Source organism: Myotis nattereri, assembly GCF_964212035.1.
Source record: "Myotis nattereri genome assembly, chromosome: 3".
Taxonomy (NCBI): Eukaryota; Metazoa; Chordata; class Mammalia; order Chiroptera; family Vespertilionidae; genus Myotis; species Myotis nattereri.
Window position 1 is genome coordinate 168,437,106 of NC_138077.1, and position 18,312 is coordinate 168,455,417.

The 18,312-nt window shown below is 42.4% G+C and overlaps 1 protein-coding gene across 1 annotated transcript in view; it reads left to right on the forward strand.

Annotated features, from left to right (window-relative positions):
• Positions 1-16,934, forward strand: part of SLC35D1 (solute carrier family 35 member D1) — a 42,175-nt gene extending 25,241 nt beyond the window's left edge. Inside the window, exons 11-13 of the mRNA XM_081087635.1 lie at positions 1,872-1,954; positions 11,075-11,261; positions 16,395-16,934. Of these exons, the coding sequence (XP_080943761.1) occupies positions 1,872-1,954; positions 11,075-11,183 (192 nt within the window). The 3' untranslated portion in view covers positions 11,184-11,261; positions 16,395-16,934. The remainder of the gene's footprint in view (positions 1-1,871; positions 1,955-11,074; positions 11,262-16,394) is intronic.
• Positions 16,935-18,312: the final 1,378 nt, after the last annotated feature.

The following is an 18,312-nucleotide window of genomic DNA, read 5'->3' on the forward strand; positions in this document are numbered from 1 at the left end:
ACTTTATCATTATCAGCATGGGGCACAGATATAGTCATGCTCTCGTGAACATGAAGTCCAGTACGTTACTTTTGCTAGTTCCTTCTCTGCATAGAACCCTATGAACTTAGTCCAAAGGGATCAGTTTTACTTCCAAACTCCAGAGGGAGGGAGAGAATTGGATTGTCTGTGCACTGGTCGTGTGCAATTGCTGTTGCTTCTGTCTGCCGCGTGGTATCGCTGTTGAAGGATGTCTGAACCTTCTGGCAGATGAGAGTCCCCTGAAGCCCTTGCTGTGTCACGCTCATGAGGACAGTGGAGCTTCTTTCATTGGTCTCTCAGTTCATACCCTTTAGCGCAGTCATTGTTCCCCAGCGGCTTTAAGCTGTCCTCTGTGCTTGAGGGTCCCAGCCCCATAAACCCTTGGGTCAGCATCCCTTGTTTCTTTTAAGTGTGGTGGGAAAATTACTTAGGATAGCTAGTTAAACATGGAAGTTCCAAGGCCCACCTCGGCTGTACTGAGTCAGAATCTCTGAAGTAGAGCCTGGAAATTATCATCTTTAACAGTTTCCAGATGATTCTCAGGTATTACTAAAACTTGAGAATTAGTTTTGAACTACTAGACTCGTCTGTGCTTCCTGGTTAGTTCTGCTTTGTGGGCATTGGGGTCTTTTCCTGATAGCAAACCTTTGTTAGGCTGCCCTAGTGTGTACGTACAGTTTTTCTACCTTCTGCTGATTGGTCTTGCGCAGTAAGGATTGGGTTCTCTGTCTTTTCCTTTCTAAAGTTCCTTGAGCAATTATACAGATTAACCTACCTTCTCCCTGGGTCTCTGGATCTCTGTATTGGAAGAGAGGTCCTGTTACACATTTTCCCCAGTTGCCTACTGTTACGCGGCATTTCACACCCCCCTGAAATAATTAAAAAGATCTGCTTTAAGGTAACTTGCTCTCTCTATCCTTAGACTTAGAAGAGGTAGACATAATTTTGAATGCTCAAAGGGCACTCCATTATAAAAATAATTTTGAAGTTTGTTTTAAAGTATAGCACTTTGTGCTTCAGAGTCCTAATCTAGGAGAACCCAGCTACTAAAAATGTTTTGTGACATTTACCGTTTATGGCAGTTGTAAAGGCAGAGGGGGGGGGGGGAGGTAAGTGACTTAGGAATGTGAAAGAATGGAGGTTAGGGAAGAACTGAATAAATTTGGAAAATTTTATTTCACCTTTGTGGTCCGAGTTTAATTAAAGGGGACTACAGATAAGCAGAAGATGTTTATGCCTGGGAGTTTGAGTGAGTCAGGAGACGTGATTTTAGGTATTGCTACTTTGAGATGACTTCCCAGGTGTGTTTTGAAAATAGTAAGAAGGCTCCTCTAAAAACTTTCTTCATGTTGGTAAACTCCCACCATCCCCTTTATCCTTTTCAAAAAAGAGGGGAAGATTCTTGATGTCACCAGGCTTTTCTTCTTCACTGTCCCCTCACAAGTCAACAGTTATCTCAGTGAGAGGAAGAGCGTACTTTTCTGATTGCTGAGTATGCATTAGTGTTTTCTATCCTTACAAACAGCAGTCTTTCTCTATTTAGATTTGTAATGTCAGCCCATACCACAGAGCAGAGAAAGTTTGATAACCTTGTTAGTATTTTTTAGTATTGGTGAAAGCAGTTAGCGTCTGTAGAGAAAAAATTGGGCAGAGGCTAATGTCATTGTTTCCTTGTTAGTGTTCTTGCTCATACTACACTCATTTTAGGCTTGGTAGAATTTTGTTATTACCCATTTATTTGTTTTTTGTATTTTAAGAATGGGTATTTGGGTCATAGCATGGAGGAGTTTATATGAATATTTTAAAAGTTCATTTAAACCTATGTAACAGTGCATTGCTTTTTTTTTTAGAATATATTAATAACTTATATTGGAATGGTCTTTGGTGGAGATTATATTTTCACGTGGACAAACTTCATTGGCTTAAATATCAGGTAAGTAAAATATTTAAATATAACCATTTTGACAAATAGTGTCACAATAAGATTGGGCTATTTAATGTCAAATTTGTTCATTTATTAAACCTATATGGAGTGCTTCCAGTGTATTATATATTTAACATCTTTAGGTAGTGCTTTTTAAGAAAGGGAGAGAAAGTGGTTCCATACTTTATGCATAATAGTTGGGGAATCTTTCTGGAAGTTGAATTCCTTTTCCTTAGCTCTTCGAAGAACAGACCTTTACTTAGTATGCCAGATGGCAGTACACTATTCTCAAGAAAATGCAGGGCTAAAGAATACCAGCTCCGTTAGAAATGCATTATATGTGTCAGACTTTGGCCATATCACTGCATTTCTTTAGACTTTATTTATCTTCATTAATGATGAGCGTGACTTGTATGAAAGATCTTTTTCAGCTCAAGAATTTTGAATCTCATGGTTTTTAATCTATTTATATGCTTAAAAATTCTTACATTTGTATTTGGGCCAGACCCCTGTCCTGAACTCATGCTCTGTATTTAACAGCCCACTTGACATCTCCAGCTGACATGTCCAGTACTGACCTCCTCTTGGTTTTTCCAAAGTCTCTTCCACCCAAAGCCTCTGCATCTCAGCTGATGGAGACTCCATCCTTCTAGGCTTTCAGTTTTAAAACCTTGAAGTCATGTTTGACTCTTCCATCTTATACCCAGTATCTACTGTGTTAGCAAATTCTGTTGGCTCTACCTTCAGAATATATTCGGAAAAGGACTACTTCTCACTATCTGCATTGTTCATCTTCTAAGCCACCAATATCCTGGTCTAAATTACTACCTAGTTTCTACATTTGTCCCTGGTTTGACTCCTTTCTTGTCCACGCTATCCCTCAATCCCACCCTGCATTCCTTCACAGAATAGATAGTGTATTCCTTGTAACAAGTAAGTCAAACATGTCACTCCTTATTTTACCCCCGCCCCAGGCTCTTCATGTTCCAAAGTGCTGACAAGGCCCTACAGGACCTACCTCCTCTTTACCTCTCCAGTGTCAGCTCCTGCTTCTCTTCTTCTCCGTCACTCCACTTCATCCACATTGGGGTCCTTCCTGTTCCTTTAGAACAGTGGCTGCCAACCTTTCCGACCTCATGGACCACTAGTGGTCTGCGGACCACCGGTTGGCGACCACTGCTTTAGAACACTGGACATGCTCCCACTTTAGGGCCTTAGTACAAGCTATTTCCTCTGCCCGGAACATTGTACTGCCAGATACTTGCATGGCTAACTTCTTTACACCTATAAAGTTTTCTCAGAGGTTACCTTCTCAAGGAAGTCTACCCTGACCACCTTATTTAACACTGTAACCTATGGGGGTATGGGAAGAGGGAGAAGAGGCTATAGGGTGGATAAATGGTGATGGAAGGAGACTTGACTCGGGGTGGTGAGCACACAATACAATATACAGGTGATGTGTTACAGAATTGTAAGCCTGAAACCTATATAATTTTATTAAAACAGTGCCACCCCAATACATTCAATAAAAACAAAAAATATATAATTAATTAATTAATTTTAAAAATTGCAGTCTACTCTTCCCCTTTTGATTCTTCCGAATCATCTTATTCTGCTTTTTTGATTACTTTTTTCAGAGCACTTAATCACTTTCTGATATACCGTATAATTGGCTTACTTATATTTATTGCCTGTATTCTGTCTTCCCTGCTAGAATGTAACTTCCATGAGGGTAGGGCTCTCTGCCTATATTTTTCACTCAAGTTTCTCAGGCTCCTGGAATGAATCCTGGTTGTTGCTTAGTAAGTATTTGCTCTTTGAATTCTATCTGGATTGGTGAAAAAGCACTTTGAGAGCTATGAAGCTCTCGCCTAGAATATGGTAGTATCGACTTTCTCCTTCGCAGCAAATTACGTAACCTCTCTGAGCTTTAATCTCTTCACATGTAAACAAATGATAATACCTATTCTACCTCGTATGGATCAATGTGAGACTCTAACACAAACATTAATAGGTTCATAATTCATCGTTGCCCCTTCCCTGACATCGTTTGCCACTATTGTCGTTGGCCTTTCAGAGGAAAAACCGTTTGTGATTTGTGGGATTCGGAGTTGGGGGGTCGGTGGGTATACATGTCGACATGAGAATTGCACATTATAAAGGGAAGATGAGTAGTCGGGTCTCAGACCTGGTTGGAGTTGCCATTCCGAAATTAGCCATCTGTGTGACTGAGTTAGTTGCTTATCTTTCCTGAGCTTCAGTGTTTTTAATGTGCTAAGGATGAAAATACCTATCATTTTAGAGTTGTTAGAATGAAGTAATCTAATGAGTGTAGAGTACCTAACTCACTGCTTGACATCTGTGCTTAGTAAATGTCTCTTTCGATAAAATTTGTGTGGAAGGGCCAGGATATAAGGAGCAAAATGGTGAACCAGTTCTGACCTTGGACGTGGCCTGATTTTCACTCATTTCTAAAAGTCTGGATTAAAAGTCATTATGACAATGTATAGACCTGAGTCAGAGATGCCTTAATTTTCTTTTTGTCCCCTTAAAATAATTAACCCGAGAGCCACAATGAAGTAGAAGCTTCTATTTGCATGTTTAGATCTCTATAGTTCAACTCTCTTATAAAATAATCTTATAAGAAAGGTTAGATATCTTTTTTTCACATTGGAAGCCACTTAAAATAACTAAGCTCCCGAGTATTGGAATGTTACAACTTATGTCAGTCTAACATGTATGAAATCTAACATCTGGAAAATTCTTCCAGTAGAATTTCTGTTTCAAGATGTTGGATTTGATACATGTTAGGCTGACAGAAATAGGGCTCTGTGGCGAGTCTGGCTCTCTCCAAATCCCCTAAATGCCTTTTTCCAGTGGCCAGTTACGAGGGTGCTGGTCCAAGCCTGAGACAGCTACAGAGCAGGTGGGAAGGAGTAGAGATGGGTGGTGACAGCGCGTGCTGCTGCACTTCTCCCGGTGACTGCACTCTGTCTGCGGCTTCTACTTGAGTCATGTAGCCTTTCCAGGTAATGACACCATCATCCTCATAACTGCCCAGGCTGGAATTCTTAGAATCTCTGGAACTCATCTTAGCTGTATTCCCCCCCCCCCCACTTTTTTTTTTGCTTCCATTAAAAAAATTATACATTTAATTACAGTAAAATTAAACCTTTTTAATGTACAGCTTATGAGTTTTGACAACTGCACCACATTCAAGATATGAAACATTTGTATCACACCCCCCACACCTAAAAAAAATCTCCCTATGTCCCTTCTCATTGAACCTTTGCCCCAATCTGTTTTCTGTCCAGAATGCCATATAATGATACATAATATTATGTAGCTTTTGGTCTGACTTCTTTCATCTAACATAGTCCATCTTGCATTTGAGATTTTGTGTTGTTGCATATATTCGTAGTTCGTACCTTTTTATTGCTGAGTAGAATTCTATTCTTTCAATTGGTGAATGAATAAACTGGATATGTCACAGTTTATCCATTCACCAACTGAAAGACAAGTTTCCAGTTTTTAAGTGTTTTGTATTAGCTGCTAAAACATTTGCTTAGAAGTTGGTGTGTGAACATCGTTTCCATTTTACTTGGGATAAATACCTAGGAATAGACTTTCTGGGTTGTGTAGTTAAGAGTATGTTTATAAGAAATTCCTAAACTATTCTTTGAAAGTGTCTGTAACATTTAGGTTATCCTAAAACTCCTAGGCAGATAGATTGGTTCACATCCTGCCAGAATTGTATGACTAAGGTACTTCTATTTTTAAAGTATGTGCACAGACCAACACTTATCTTAGTATAGCAAGGACATAAATAGATCCCTGGGAAGGCAACAGTTAGGAAGTTAATGTTTGTTGAGTACTTGTAGATGATGGTCACCTTTATAGTGTCATCTCATTTAATCATCTCACGTAATAATGAAATCAAGGTTGGAGAGGTGAAATAATTTGCCCAAAGTCACACAGCTATTACCATAGTAAGAATCAGAGCTGAGATTCTAACCCTGATCCAACTTTTAAAAGATGCCCTGTAATTCAACCATGTGAGGACACATGGGGTTAGAGGTTAAAATGGCCCTTCTTGTTTTGAACATTTCCAGAGTCTCCTTGCTTACTTCCTGCCTGATTTGTCTTTTATTCTCTTATTTCCCTTTGCAGACAGGGAAAGAATCAGAATTGTTGAGCCCTTTCTGTACATATATTAAAGGAAGTAACTACTTAGTGCATGCAAAGCCATAGGCTAATTTTTATTTTCAGGGAATTTGTAATCTAGCTGGGAAGATTTATTTATAAACAAATGTATAATAGGTACCTACCAGGTACCAAACATTGTTGTTGGCAGTGGAGATAGAGCTGCTATCAAACTGATCAAAACCCTTTCCCTTCATGGAGTTTTCCTCATAGTAGAGGAGACAGAAAATGAAGGAAGAGATAAATGAGTGAACTATGTGCTGGTGATAAATGTTAGCTCTGATAGATAGTATTGCAGAAAAATAAAGCAGTGCAGGGGGGATAGGGAGTATTTCAGGGGTGGGGGCACCTGCTGAAAGGTTATATGTTATGTAAAGACCTAAAAAATGGAGGGAATGAGCCACATTGATTTCTGGAGGGAAGAGCAAGTGAAAAGGCCCTGAAGTGGGCCTGGCCGGTGTGGGTCAGTGGTTGAGTATCAACCCATGATCCAGGAGGTCATGGTTCGATTCCCAGTCAGGGCACATGTCCAGGTTGCGGGCTCAGTCCCTGGTAGGGGGCAGGCAAGAGATAGCCAAGCAAAGAGACTCTCATCATTGATGTTTCTATCCCTCTCTCCCCCTCCCTTCCTCTCTCTGAAATCAATAAAAAAACATTAAAAAAAGAAAAAGGCCCCGAAGTGGGAGTATGCCTGGTGTGTTCAAGAAACAGTAAGGAGGCCAGTGTGGTGGAGTGGAGTGAGTGAGTGAGGTGGGGTGGAGGAGCACATTATGGACTACAAGGAGAGATGGGGCAGCTGGACGTCAGCACTCTGTGCCTGGCCCCGAAGTGGCTCTACTGAAGCATTTTAGTTTGCATTTGTGAATGGCTGTCTGCTTCTCTGTGGCTGGAAAATGTGTGCATGGCTCTCGGTCTAGGAGAGGCAGGTTGTGTTTGCATGGCTTTGGGAGATCAGAAGTGGATCAGAGCCGAGGAGGGGCGCACAGCTCAGCACTTTCCAGTCTTTCCTGCATTATTCTAGCTAGACCCCTGTCTGCAGGGCACGGTAGCTTTGCCTTTCTCTTCTGTTTATCTCCTGGCTGTGTCTGCCACAGTCTCAGTGAATTTGGTCGTACCATGTGATGTGAATATTAGGCAGCTGGAGCATTGCTTGAGATTTAAAAAATGAATATTTAGAATGGTCGAATATATAAACACCAATTGCAAAGTATCAGAAGTTATCAAATTTCATGTGAATGTTTGTGGAGCCAGATTAATGAGAAGTTGTTCTCTTTTTTTGAAGTAGTAGAAGATCCTGGTGCACAATCATGGTGGTGATGTATGAAAATTCAGATATAGGTCTCCCCACTCCGCCCAAAATCTAGGCTTTTCCCTTTTTCTTTTCCATCTTCTTCCCCTCCTCCCAGTTTCCCTGCATTCCCAAAGTTACCAGGAAGCAGTTTTAAAGTTTACCCATGAGTAGCACAGGTCTGAACTGTGTGGGTCCACTGGTAGATGGATTTTTCAGTGACTATGTACAGTGCGAGAACTATCCTTTCTCCTCTAGCTTTACTTTATTGTAAGATTATCTATAAATATAAAAGCCCAAGCAACCGTTACGACCGGTCGACCAGTCGCTATGACGATGCACTGACCGCCAGGGGACAGATGCTCAACACAGGAGCTGCTTCCTGGTGGTCAGTGCGCTCCTTCAGCCAACCTCCTGTGGCCGGCCAACCTCCTACGGTCCCTTCCCCTGGCCGGCCGGCCCCAATTGGCCCTGATCGCTGACCCGGCCGAGGGACCCCGCGCCTCTAGTCGTATATAATACTGACAACATACCAAATATGTGTTCATCAACTGCCTATATTTTCTGTAAGGGTTCCAGTCAACAGCAGGCTATTAGTAAAGTTTTTGGGGCATCCAAAGTTATATGTGGATTTTTGGCACCCTTAGCCCCCATGTTGTTTACGGGGCAACTGTATGATATTCCCTTCCAAAGCATTAACTCATGACTGCTTGGCACGTGGTATTCTTGTTGATGAATAGCCAGTTCTCTTCAGGCGATTCAGGAAAGGTCATTTCTGAGAACTTATATACCTGATAATGATCAAGTCAGGAATAAAGATGAGATGAAGAATCTTGTACTGCCTCTTGTTGGGACTTGTGAGACTGAACAGTCTGTGCTCTTCATTCTCCGGAGCTCAGTAGTCTCTGTATGTGGTTTGGCGCCGGTTATGTGGCAGCAGGTGCCCTCTTGCATCAGGGTAACTCTGATTATACCACCATCCCTTTATTAACATTGCATTTTGCCTCTGGCTGGTGAATATCAGAGCTGACAGAGGAGGGAATAAATATTTCCTGATTGCTTAACTGTGTGCCAGGATTAAGGCCTGGTTCTTTATACATGCTGTCTCACTTAATCCTCAAATAAGCCTAGATAGATAGTATTCTTTTTTAAAAAATATATTTTTATTGATTTCAGAGAGGGAGAGAGAGATAGAAACATCAATGATGAGAGAGAATCATTGGTTGGCTGCCTCCTGCATGCCTCACACTGAGGATTGAGCCCACAACCCAGGCATGTGCCCTGACCAGGAATTGAACCTTGATCTCCTGCTTCATAGGTCGATGCTCAACCACTGAGACATGCCGGCTGGATGGTAGTATTATTCTTCTTTTATTAACACAGAAAATAGAATCTCAGATAAATTAACAAATTTTCCCAGGGACACAGAGCTAGCAGTATATTCAAGGTTGAACAGAGGCCTAACTCCACAGTCACTGATTTTTCATTACACCAACTGCACTAACAGCATAGGGTCCCGGGTCTCCATAAGGACTAAGCCTGGAGTAAGGTCCTTGTCTTCTGGCCTGCGTTGCTCCATTATTCCTATCCAGGTGAAACTGGCCTAACAGGAGCATCAAAGATCAACTTGACAGGAAAATAGGTTGTCATGTGAGTGGGAATCTGGAGGAGACTAGGATGACAGAAAGAAGGAGCAGTCCTTCCACTGTGTTGGGGCATGGAGTGGGATTGGTGGAAATTGACCCCCATGTAGATGAACAGTGAACCTCAAGAATATTTAGCCTCAGTCCAAAGGTTACACAGTAAACCATCTCCTTAGGTCCTAGCCCAGTGGACAGGAAACATTATCTACTTGGTGCACTAGAAAATTAAAAAAGCTTCCAGAAGAGAGATAAAATTTAAAAAAAAAGAAAGATAAGGAAGTGGAATAAAGTTACCAGATGAAGAAGATGAGCAGACGAGCTCTGTGAACACTGGCACAAGGATTGGGTCATGAGGTTCCTTTCTGTGCCCTGGGCCGTAACGGATTTTGTTCAGCAATTATTTACTGTGCTGCTACAAAGTGCCAGGCCTGTGCAAGGGACTCTGTCAAGCTGAGAGTAAAGCCCTGGGAAATTTATAGGCCGATGGGAACAAGATAAGGACAGGCACCTGCAACATCCAGTGGAACAGGGGCCAGAGGGAGGAAGCCATTTCAGTAGGAAAACTGGACTGACGGGGCTCTGTTCTGGCCCATCATTCGGATGCTTTGAGACCCTGAGCAAGTTATCCTTTGCCTCTGGGGCTCAGTTTTTCTCATCTGCAGAGATAGTGTACCTCGCAGGAATATTGCAACAGCAGATGTATGTACGGTAACATGACATGTAATAGAGTTGGATAAATGGCCACCATTTGATTATTAAGTGCTGTGAAGTGCCTGAGCATCCTTACTTGCGGGAGCGAGGCACCCTCTCACCAAAGCCCGGAGGAAAAAGGAACTGATTTCAAATAAGCAGCACGTTTATGAGCCAAGTGGTCAAGCAGAAGGTTGGGGCCAAACCTAGGGCAGGGACATCTGAAAGCAGAGCCCAGGCCAGGCTGCCAGCTGGAGACCCAAGGGAGCCACGGGGGCAGGCTCAGCGGAAGAGCAGGTCAGGGCCATCTCTGAGCTCCTCCAATGACTTTCAGTTCAGTGATTCAGGCAGGAAGCTGTGCGTCGCAGGTGCGGTTGAGGTCCCCACAGAGAACAGATAAGAGTAATCACTGTCCCTAAAGAGTGAACCCCCCAGTGGTAGGGGTGGTGGACAAGTGAAGGGCGCCAGCAACCCACTCCGAAGCTGAGAGCTCAGACAATGGGTTTTCCACTGCGGACGTGATTCTAGTCAGAGAAGAACCGGCTCTGAATCTCCCAGCATCCGCATGCTTGCTTATTCATTGCGATGATTTTTATTTTTATTAAAAATAACATTTGCCTTGAATGGTTATCTTCAGAAATGCAGAAAATACGAATAAAAACAAAATCACCTATAACCTCACCATCCAGATGTAACCATTGTTAATATTCTTGTGTTCCTTCCAGACTTGATTCTGGTGCATATCAGTATACATATTCTTGTTTATTTAAATAAAATGGGATTAGATAATAGTTAAAGATTTGTGAGATTTATTTCGTTTAAGCTGTCACTGCCTGTTTTTATTTTACATCATTTTAATGGATGCGTGTTATTCTATTGTATGAATTTATGTAATTCCTCACTGTGGGACATTTACCCTTTAATTTTCTGCTATTATAAATGATGTGATAAACACTGTTGATAAGTCTAAGGAGATGTGCACAATTCATCAGTGAAATAGATGGCTAGGTCAAAGGATACGCAGAATTCTAAGGTTTATTTTATTTCAACAAATTGTCTTCCAAAAACCTTCCATAAAATTGGCAGTCCTGTTGACAAGTCTGTGCGAACATTCACCTTCCCAGAGCGTCAACCGCAGTAGATAATACCAGGGTAGGGGAGGATCTCTCATTTGGTAGATGAAAATGCTGCATCTGTTTTAATTTTATGGGCCGTTGATTTATACAGGTGACTCCACCCTCACACCAGTCTCCCTTGCATTTGCCATCCCTTCCTTACTCCCTGATGATGTTTTCTATTTTGCAGTATTGCTGGGAGCCTGGTGTATTCCTACATCATTTTCTCTGAAGAGCAGCTGAGCAAACAGTCGGAGGCCAGTAACAAGCTGGACATTAAGGGGAAAGGAGCAGTATGACCAGAGGATTGCTTCAGCGACGTAGGCCGAAGACTTTGATCAGCGTGGAGCACTGGCAATTCTTACACAGATACTGAGGTGTCTTGATTATGGAGAAAATACCATTCCTTTGCACTTATACAATCTTAGGATTGATTGCTGCCTTTTAACATTTTATGAGAGAAACTTATAATTGACTCTATTTTAATTATGCCATTTGAATTAATTTATATCAGACTGGAAAATGCACCAGGCTTTTTAATTTATTTTTCTTCTGTGCCGACAGTGAACCATCGGTGTTTGGAAACTGTTGTATTCCATGCTTTGATATCCAGGTGTCCCTGAGAGCTGCATCTATAAAGTGCTCCAACTGGAGCCTCCTCGTTCAAGTCATTGCTGCGTCTGGAGGCAGGTCTAGCCTTCCTTCTGCTGGAAATGCAGTGGAGTATCGGCAGTGTCTCTTCTTTGAATTACATTTCTTAACGATTGCATTTTCTTCATAAGGATATCATCATTGCATTTGCCAAAGACTACAACTTTGGCTCTAAAAAAATAGGCGGGGCTTTGAGGTGTATCGCTTTGCATGTTGGCTTTCCTGAGAACTCCTGGGATGAGCAGAGTGCATTCCTTGGAAATTTGCTGTTCCCTCTTGGTTGTGTGGGATGGAGATAATGAAGTGCTGGAGGAAGCACTTATCTATCTCTCTGATTCATTCATTCACCTAAAACGTAGTGAGTATGTAACATGTGCCAGGCCTGATCCTAAGTGCTGGGGATACAGAGAGGTTTTCTGGAAGTCATTGAATGCGCTCACTTCGGCCGAAGTGACTGAGTGAGGTAAGACAGAGAACTCGGCTTGATCCATCCACTCAGCAGATGTGACTAGGAACAAGTCCTAGAACTTTATCCAGTTCTTAGACACTGCAATCTATATGTGGTGCACCTGCCCCACCTCACCCACAGCGGTGTGAAACCAAACGCTGAGGTGTGAGATCAGAGGCATGTGAAGAGGTGCATTTTGTGAACCATGCAGCCCGCCCCTTCCCTGAGTGAGAATGGTAGGCAGGCAGGCAAGGTGACCCCGTGTATTTCCCCGTGCATCCCTTCTCCGGGTTTAGCTGCTACTCTTTTTCCCCTCTTTAAACCAACATGACTGGGTCTTACATTCCTGAATGCATTGGCTTGAGGGGAAAGGCTGGTTAGATGTTTGTGTATTGTTGGGGTCTGGTTGGTGTTAGAGCTGTCACCTTTCTCTGGACGGCATGAGCACACCTCTCTCCTGTGGCCACTCCCACCTACATTCTGCGTCTTTGTCCTTTCACTGCCTTACTGAGGACACCAGCTTCTCTCAAGCCCAATGCTGCATTCTGGGAGAACAGCTGTGAATGGACATTGAATTGCCTCTTTGGGGGGGCCAGGCTGTTAAATTCAACACAGTCCTGTGACTTGGTTCAGACACATCTGCTGACTTTAGGGAGGAGTGTTTGCTCAGCCAGTTGTGCAGTGAGTATGCAGGAGGCTGGGTGCCTGGTGCACACACTACTTTTATTAGTTCATTGGGTGTGGAATCCACTGGGCTCCTTTGATCTAAACAATGAATAATTTGGTGTCTCAATATGGCACCTGGAAGATTCTGATGTGTTTATATTTTTGATGGAGGTCATATTTATGCTTTTCCCTTATTTTGCTTTGTCTTTATAAAAGCCTGGCCAGTGGTGCTGGGTCCCCAGAATTAGCCTCACAGCCAACTTCCAAGTTATAAGCTCCATGTAAGAGTTCCTAAGGCTCACTCCCCCCCCCCCCCCATATCAGCTGATCGGAGGACATTCTGGTGAGAGCATAGGACATTACCTTGTGTAAGATGGTTCTTACTGTCCCTGTTTTACCAATGAAAAAACAAGACTCAAAGAAAGTAGGTGATTTGCTAATTAATCAAAATGTGTGTTTTTTCCATTGTACCATGCTGCCATAAATTAACTGTCCTATAAGAAGGAGTAAGGAAATGGGGTGCTAGCTGGATTAGCTTGTGGCAAGCAGTTGATTGAATTTTAGTCAGAGAGGAATAGGCTTTGCAAATCAGGGAGAATGACGGATCACACTATATGCCAGCGCTCTCATCTAACTCCCAGGCTGGCCGCAGCTGATACGCACTTCTGACTGTGACTGTTGCCTGTCACTGCCTGGGCTCGCCTGGGCACAGTGGAAAGGCATTGTGAGACCTAATTTCAGCAGTTCTGTTCCTTTTTCTACTAGCCACATGGAAGAAAGAACTTGGCCATTAGAAATAGTTTGTGTTGTAGAATTTATCTTCATGAAAGGCCTTTGGATGTGTTTCAAGGTGTTGAACTAGAACCCCACCAGGAGTTGAATTTTCTCTTGGGGTCAGGTTCCCTTGAAGATTCGCCATCTCTCCAGGTTTATCTGAGAAAATCATGTATAAGGTACAGCTTCGCTAAATGCACATGATCTCAGGGCCCATACCCTATGCCGAACTGACTGACCAGACACAATAGGACAACTGATAGCTCCTGTCCTGTACGTGCTGTGATTCCTGGATGCCCCCTTCAACTGCCATCCACATTGCAGGATAAGAGGAAGCAGCCTGGGGGAGTTGGGGTCTATTTGAGAGTTCTGTCTGAGCAAGGACAGCACTGGCCAACCGTTTTTGGAGTTTGCTTCCATTATGTGCAGCTCGGTTACAGCAGGACGCTAGAGATGTACCGAGTGCTATAGCATCACCCAGGCTGTCTGGAGTGTACCCTGAGGTTGATGTCTTACAAGGTCAAACATTCTCTGACCTGTTAACTACCTCCTGGGAGGAAAAAGCGGCAGTGTCGAGTTCAGTCTGTAATTTGCTCTGTGAGACAGATGAGCTGTGGAGAGAATTCTTTTAAAGCAAAATTCTGACTAATAGCTTCTCTTTGAGTTAATGACAGTAGAGTCCTTTTTGTTCAGTTTGCTTTCAGTCAGTGCCAGATTGATTCAAATCACCCAGGTTGATGGGGCTACACATTGCCAACATAACATGTCCAGTGATTTTTAATTACCTCATATGGCTGTCGACTTTATGAGTCAGTCATTTGTAGGATCCATCTTGAATGTAGGTGGGAAGTTTTCAGTAGTCCTGTTGTATCAGAAATCCATGGAAAGTTCAGGTCAGTAAAGCTGATATGTGATCTTCATGGAAAGAGTAATAGAATTTCACACATTTGACTGGTTGGGATTGGTACCTAGGAATTTAAGCTTGCCTTTCCTTTGTTATCATGGCCTTAGTCAGTGAGCACAGATTTACTGAGCATCTATTTGATGCCAGTCGTTGTGCTCAGTGTTTTGTTTTGGGTGGCAAAATTATGCTCAGAGACTAAGATTGGTTTGCCAGTATTTTATTTAACACATGTTCATTGTGGGAATTCTAAACATTTCCTAAGCCCATAACAAAATAACATACTCCAAAGCAATGATAGATTAGTTACACTACTGTTGCAGGCGAGGGGAGGTGAATGAAATAAAGCCCAAGTCTAGTTGAGGTGTACCTTTTCTATAAGGTTGGTTCTTGGGAGAGACAGCTTAATCAACAGAGTTGCCTTCCAGCTGCCAGAACAAACCAGATCGCTTGTGCTAGAGCAGATTGCTGGGGAATGATGGCCCTAGCTGGCCGGCAAGATGTCCTCTGAGAGGCTGCTGCAGGCTCTTGTCACTGCTGGTAGGAGTCACCATTACTGTGGGGAGCTGGTGCCCAAAGGTCTTGGGAGAGCTGTTTAGATCAGCAAAGGGTCTCCTTGCCCAGAGAGAATTTCAAATAGACCTCATAAACTCTCTTCACAAACATGCAGACTATTTATAGTCTAAATAGGCCCTCGCCACAGTTGCTTCCTCTTGGGATGTTTTTTATTGATGGGCCCCCAGGGACGCTCCTCAACAGCTGAGATGATGTCATCATGACACATCTTACTTCACTTTTATATCAAAACAGCTTTACTCTTTTTTAAAAAAATACATATTTTTATTGATTTCAGAAAGGAAGGAAGAGGGAGAGAGACAGAGAAACATCAGTGATGAGAGAGAATCACTGATGGGCTGCCTCCTGCATTCCCCCTACTAGGGTTCAAGCCTGCAACCAGGCATGTGCCCTTGCCTGGAATCGAACCCAGGACCCTTCAGTCTACAGGCTGACGCTCTATCCATTGAGCCAAACCAACTAGGGCAAAGCAGCTTTATTCTTAAAACAACTTTATTTTTGTCATAAACAAGTAAATTTGAAATCATATCAAGCCAATATACAATACTAAGCTCGGGAAAATGAGATGAATAGGACATGTTTCTTGCTTGTATTCTTTAGCAAGACCCTAACTGAAAGTAGTTGAAGGAGTCGGTGATTTATCAGTATCAGTGATTAGGGGTGACCCACCCATAAAGCTGAAGCTTTTTTTTTTTTTTAAACTCTCAGAGGACTTTCATAATTTATACTAGTCTTTTAGCTCTGAGATGTGCCAGGCTATTAGAATTCCATGACTACCCTGAGTCCCTCTTCCCTTTACTGCGTTTATTCTTGCTTCCCCATAACTTTGTATTATTAGTTCCTCCCAATACTAATATTCAAAAGAAATGAGGTATTGGATGCAAAACTACTCAGCACAATGCCTAGTATATATTAGGCACTTGGCAGATTTTGTTAATGTCATTTTATGGTGAGACTTTAGGCAAAAGTTTCTTAAGTTGTGTTCTTTAAATGCTAGAGGCCTAGGCAATGCGTGTATTTCTTGAAATATGTGACCTGTACTTCGTTTGCTTCCGGAATGCTTAAATAACAGTGTCTTTTCAAGATCTTTTAAAATTCCTACCGGATATACCATAATTGTGGCCATTGTGTGATGCAGGTGATTCCATGTTGTTTTTTAAAAATGATGAAATTATTTATATTTTTACAGTAAATTTCAAGAAACAAACATTATGTTACCTCTTAGAGCAGTGGTTCTGAACCTCCTGGCCCTTTAAATACAGCTCCTCATGTTGTGACCCAACCATAAAATTATTTTCGTTGCTACTTCATAACTGTAATGTTGCTACTGTTATGAATCGTAATGTAAATATCTGATATGCAGGATGGTCTTCGCCGACCCCTGTGAAAGGGTCGTTCGACCGCCAAAGGGGTCGCGACCCACAGGTTGAGAACCGCTGTCTTAGAGGAAGGTAATTACACTTCAGAATGGTGATTCAGTTAAAACGTTTCCAGTTTGTCTCTTTAAGGTGGCTGTTTGCATGCCCGTCATTCCTTCTTCCCTTCTCCGAAATAGACGCCCGGACAACGCGCTTTGACTGCATCTGCGTCTGGGTTCATCTCAGTTGTTGGTGTTTGTGAACCTCTGGCACCGTCACTAAACCTGTTTCTAGGACTTGTGTTAGGCTCCTGCTTCATCATGGTTTGAGGAGATACTCTATGGTAGGGTGTGTTGTTTTTTTTTTTTTTAAGCTTTCTTTTTTGAAAATAATTTTAAAGTAAATCTACTGGTTAGATTTATTGTCTCACAGAAATGTTTTTAGAGATTATGTTGTTCATAAATGTTGCTTTCTCATGCTGATGAAACAACTGATTTTTGTCTACAAATGTTGGCCTATTATAGTATTTTTTCAGTGTAGATTCTATTTACCAAATGACCATTTTAGTGTTTTTAAGAGGTACTGAGAATTGAGATATGTAAACCAGGTGACATAAACATGAAAATTATGTGCCTAAATATTTTTGTAAAGTTGTCAAATAAATACTTTTTTTCTGAACACATGTATCTGCAACATTTTGTTTATCTATTCACCCATTGATAGACGCTTGGGTTGCTTCTACCTTTTGGCTGTTGTGAATGCTGCTGCTGAACGTGAGTGTCTTAGTCAGTTTGTAACCATGCAGAAACCTTATTTCCTTTTAGCTGGCCTTTTATTTTGATTCTTTCCCTTTGACTCAAACTGGCCTCATCTAGCGCCCTGCCCTGGCTCACGCACCTCCTTCTCCCTTGCTTAATCATTAAGCCCTCAGGACAGTGAGGTTCTGGTCAGCATCCAGTAATCTTAGGAACAAGCCCCTGGGTCTACTGACTATTGAGACAGTGTTTTCAATCCAACAAATCCTAATATCTCTGCCTCAGTTATAGCTCTGGAACAGGAAAGTGGAATGACCCCACAGAACAAATCCTTGTGAAGTTGGATAGAGCAACTCCATGGCTGACATGAGGACTGAACGCAGTGATCAATTACCCATATCCTGGCACCAACCAAACAGTAGAGACCACAACCCTAACTCTTTTAGTCACCATGGTTAATGACTTCTCCCCTGTATAATCCCCCCACCTGCACCCCCCTCCCACCCCCGCCGGCAGCTATCAGGGAGCCAAGTATTTGAGTATGAGCTACCTGTGTCTCCAGGCCTGGCGCCATCTCCACAAGAAATCCTTACTTTCTTGGCTGCAAACTCCTGTTCCTGTCTATTGGGCTTTGACACATGCAGGCGAATGAACCCCTTCAGTCCGGTAACAAGTTAGGACTGCTGTAACAAATGACCACAGGCTGGGAGCTTAACCAACAAGCATTTATTTCTCACAGTTTTAGAGAGATGTGCAGGGTTAAGGTGCTGGCAGATCCAGGGTCTGGTGAGAGCCCACTTCTGGATTTGGAGATGTCCGTCTTCTCATAGCCTCACATGGTGGAGAGCAGAGAGAGGTAGCAAGCTGTATTTTGCCTCTTCTTAGGGCACTAATCCTATCAGGAGGGCTCCACTCTCATTACCTAATTACCTCCCAAAGGCCCCATCTCCAAATACCATCACCTTGAGGATTAGGGTTATTTTTATATAAAGAATTGTTTTATTAATTTTTTTTTTTTTGAGAGAGAGAAACAGATTTGTTGTTCCACTTATTTATGCATTCATTGGTTGATTCTCGTATGTGCCCTGACTGGGGATTGAGCCTGCAACCTTGGCATATCTGGATGACACTATACCCAACTGAGCTACCCAGCCAGGACAAGATTAGGGATTTTAGCATAAGAATTTGGAGGGGACACAAAATCCATAGTAATGGCTACTCAAATACGCTTTCAGTTATTTTGGAATCGCTGGGTCCTATGGTAATTCTATTTTCGACATTTTGAGGAACTGCCACACT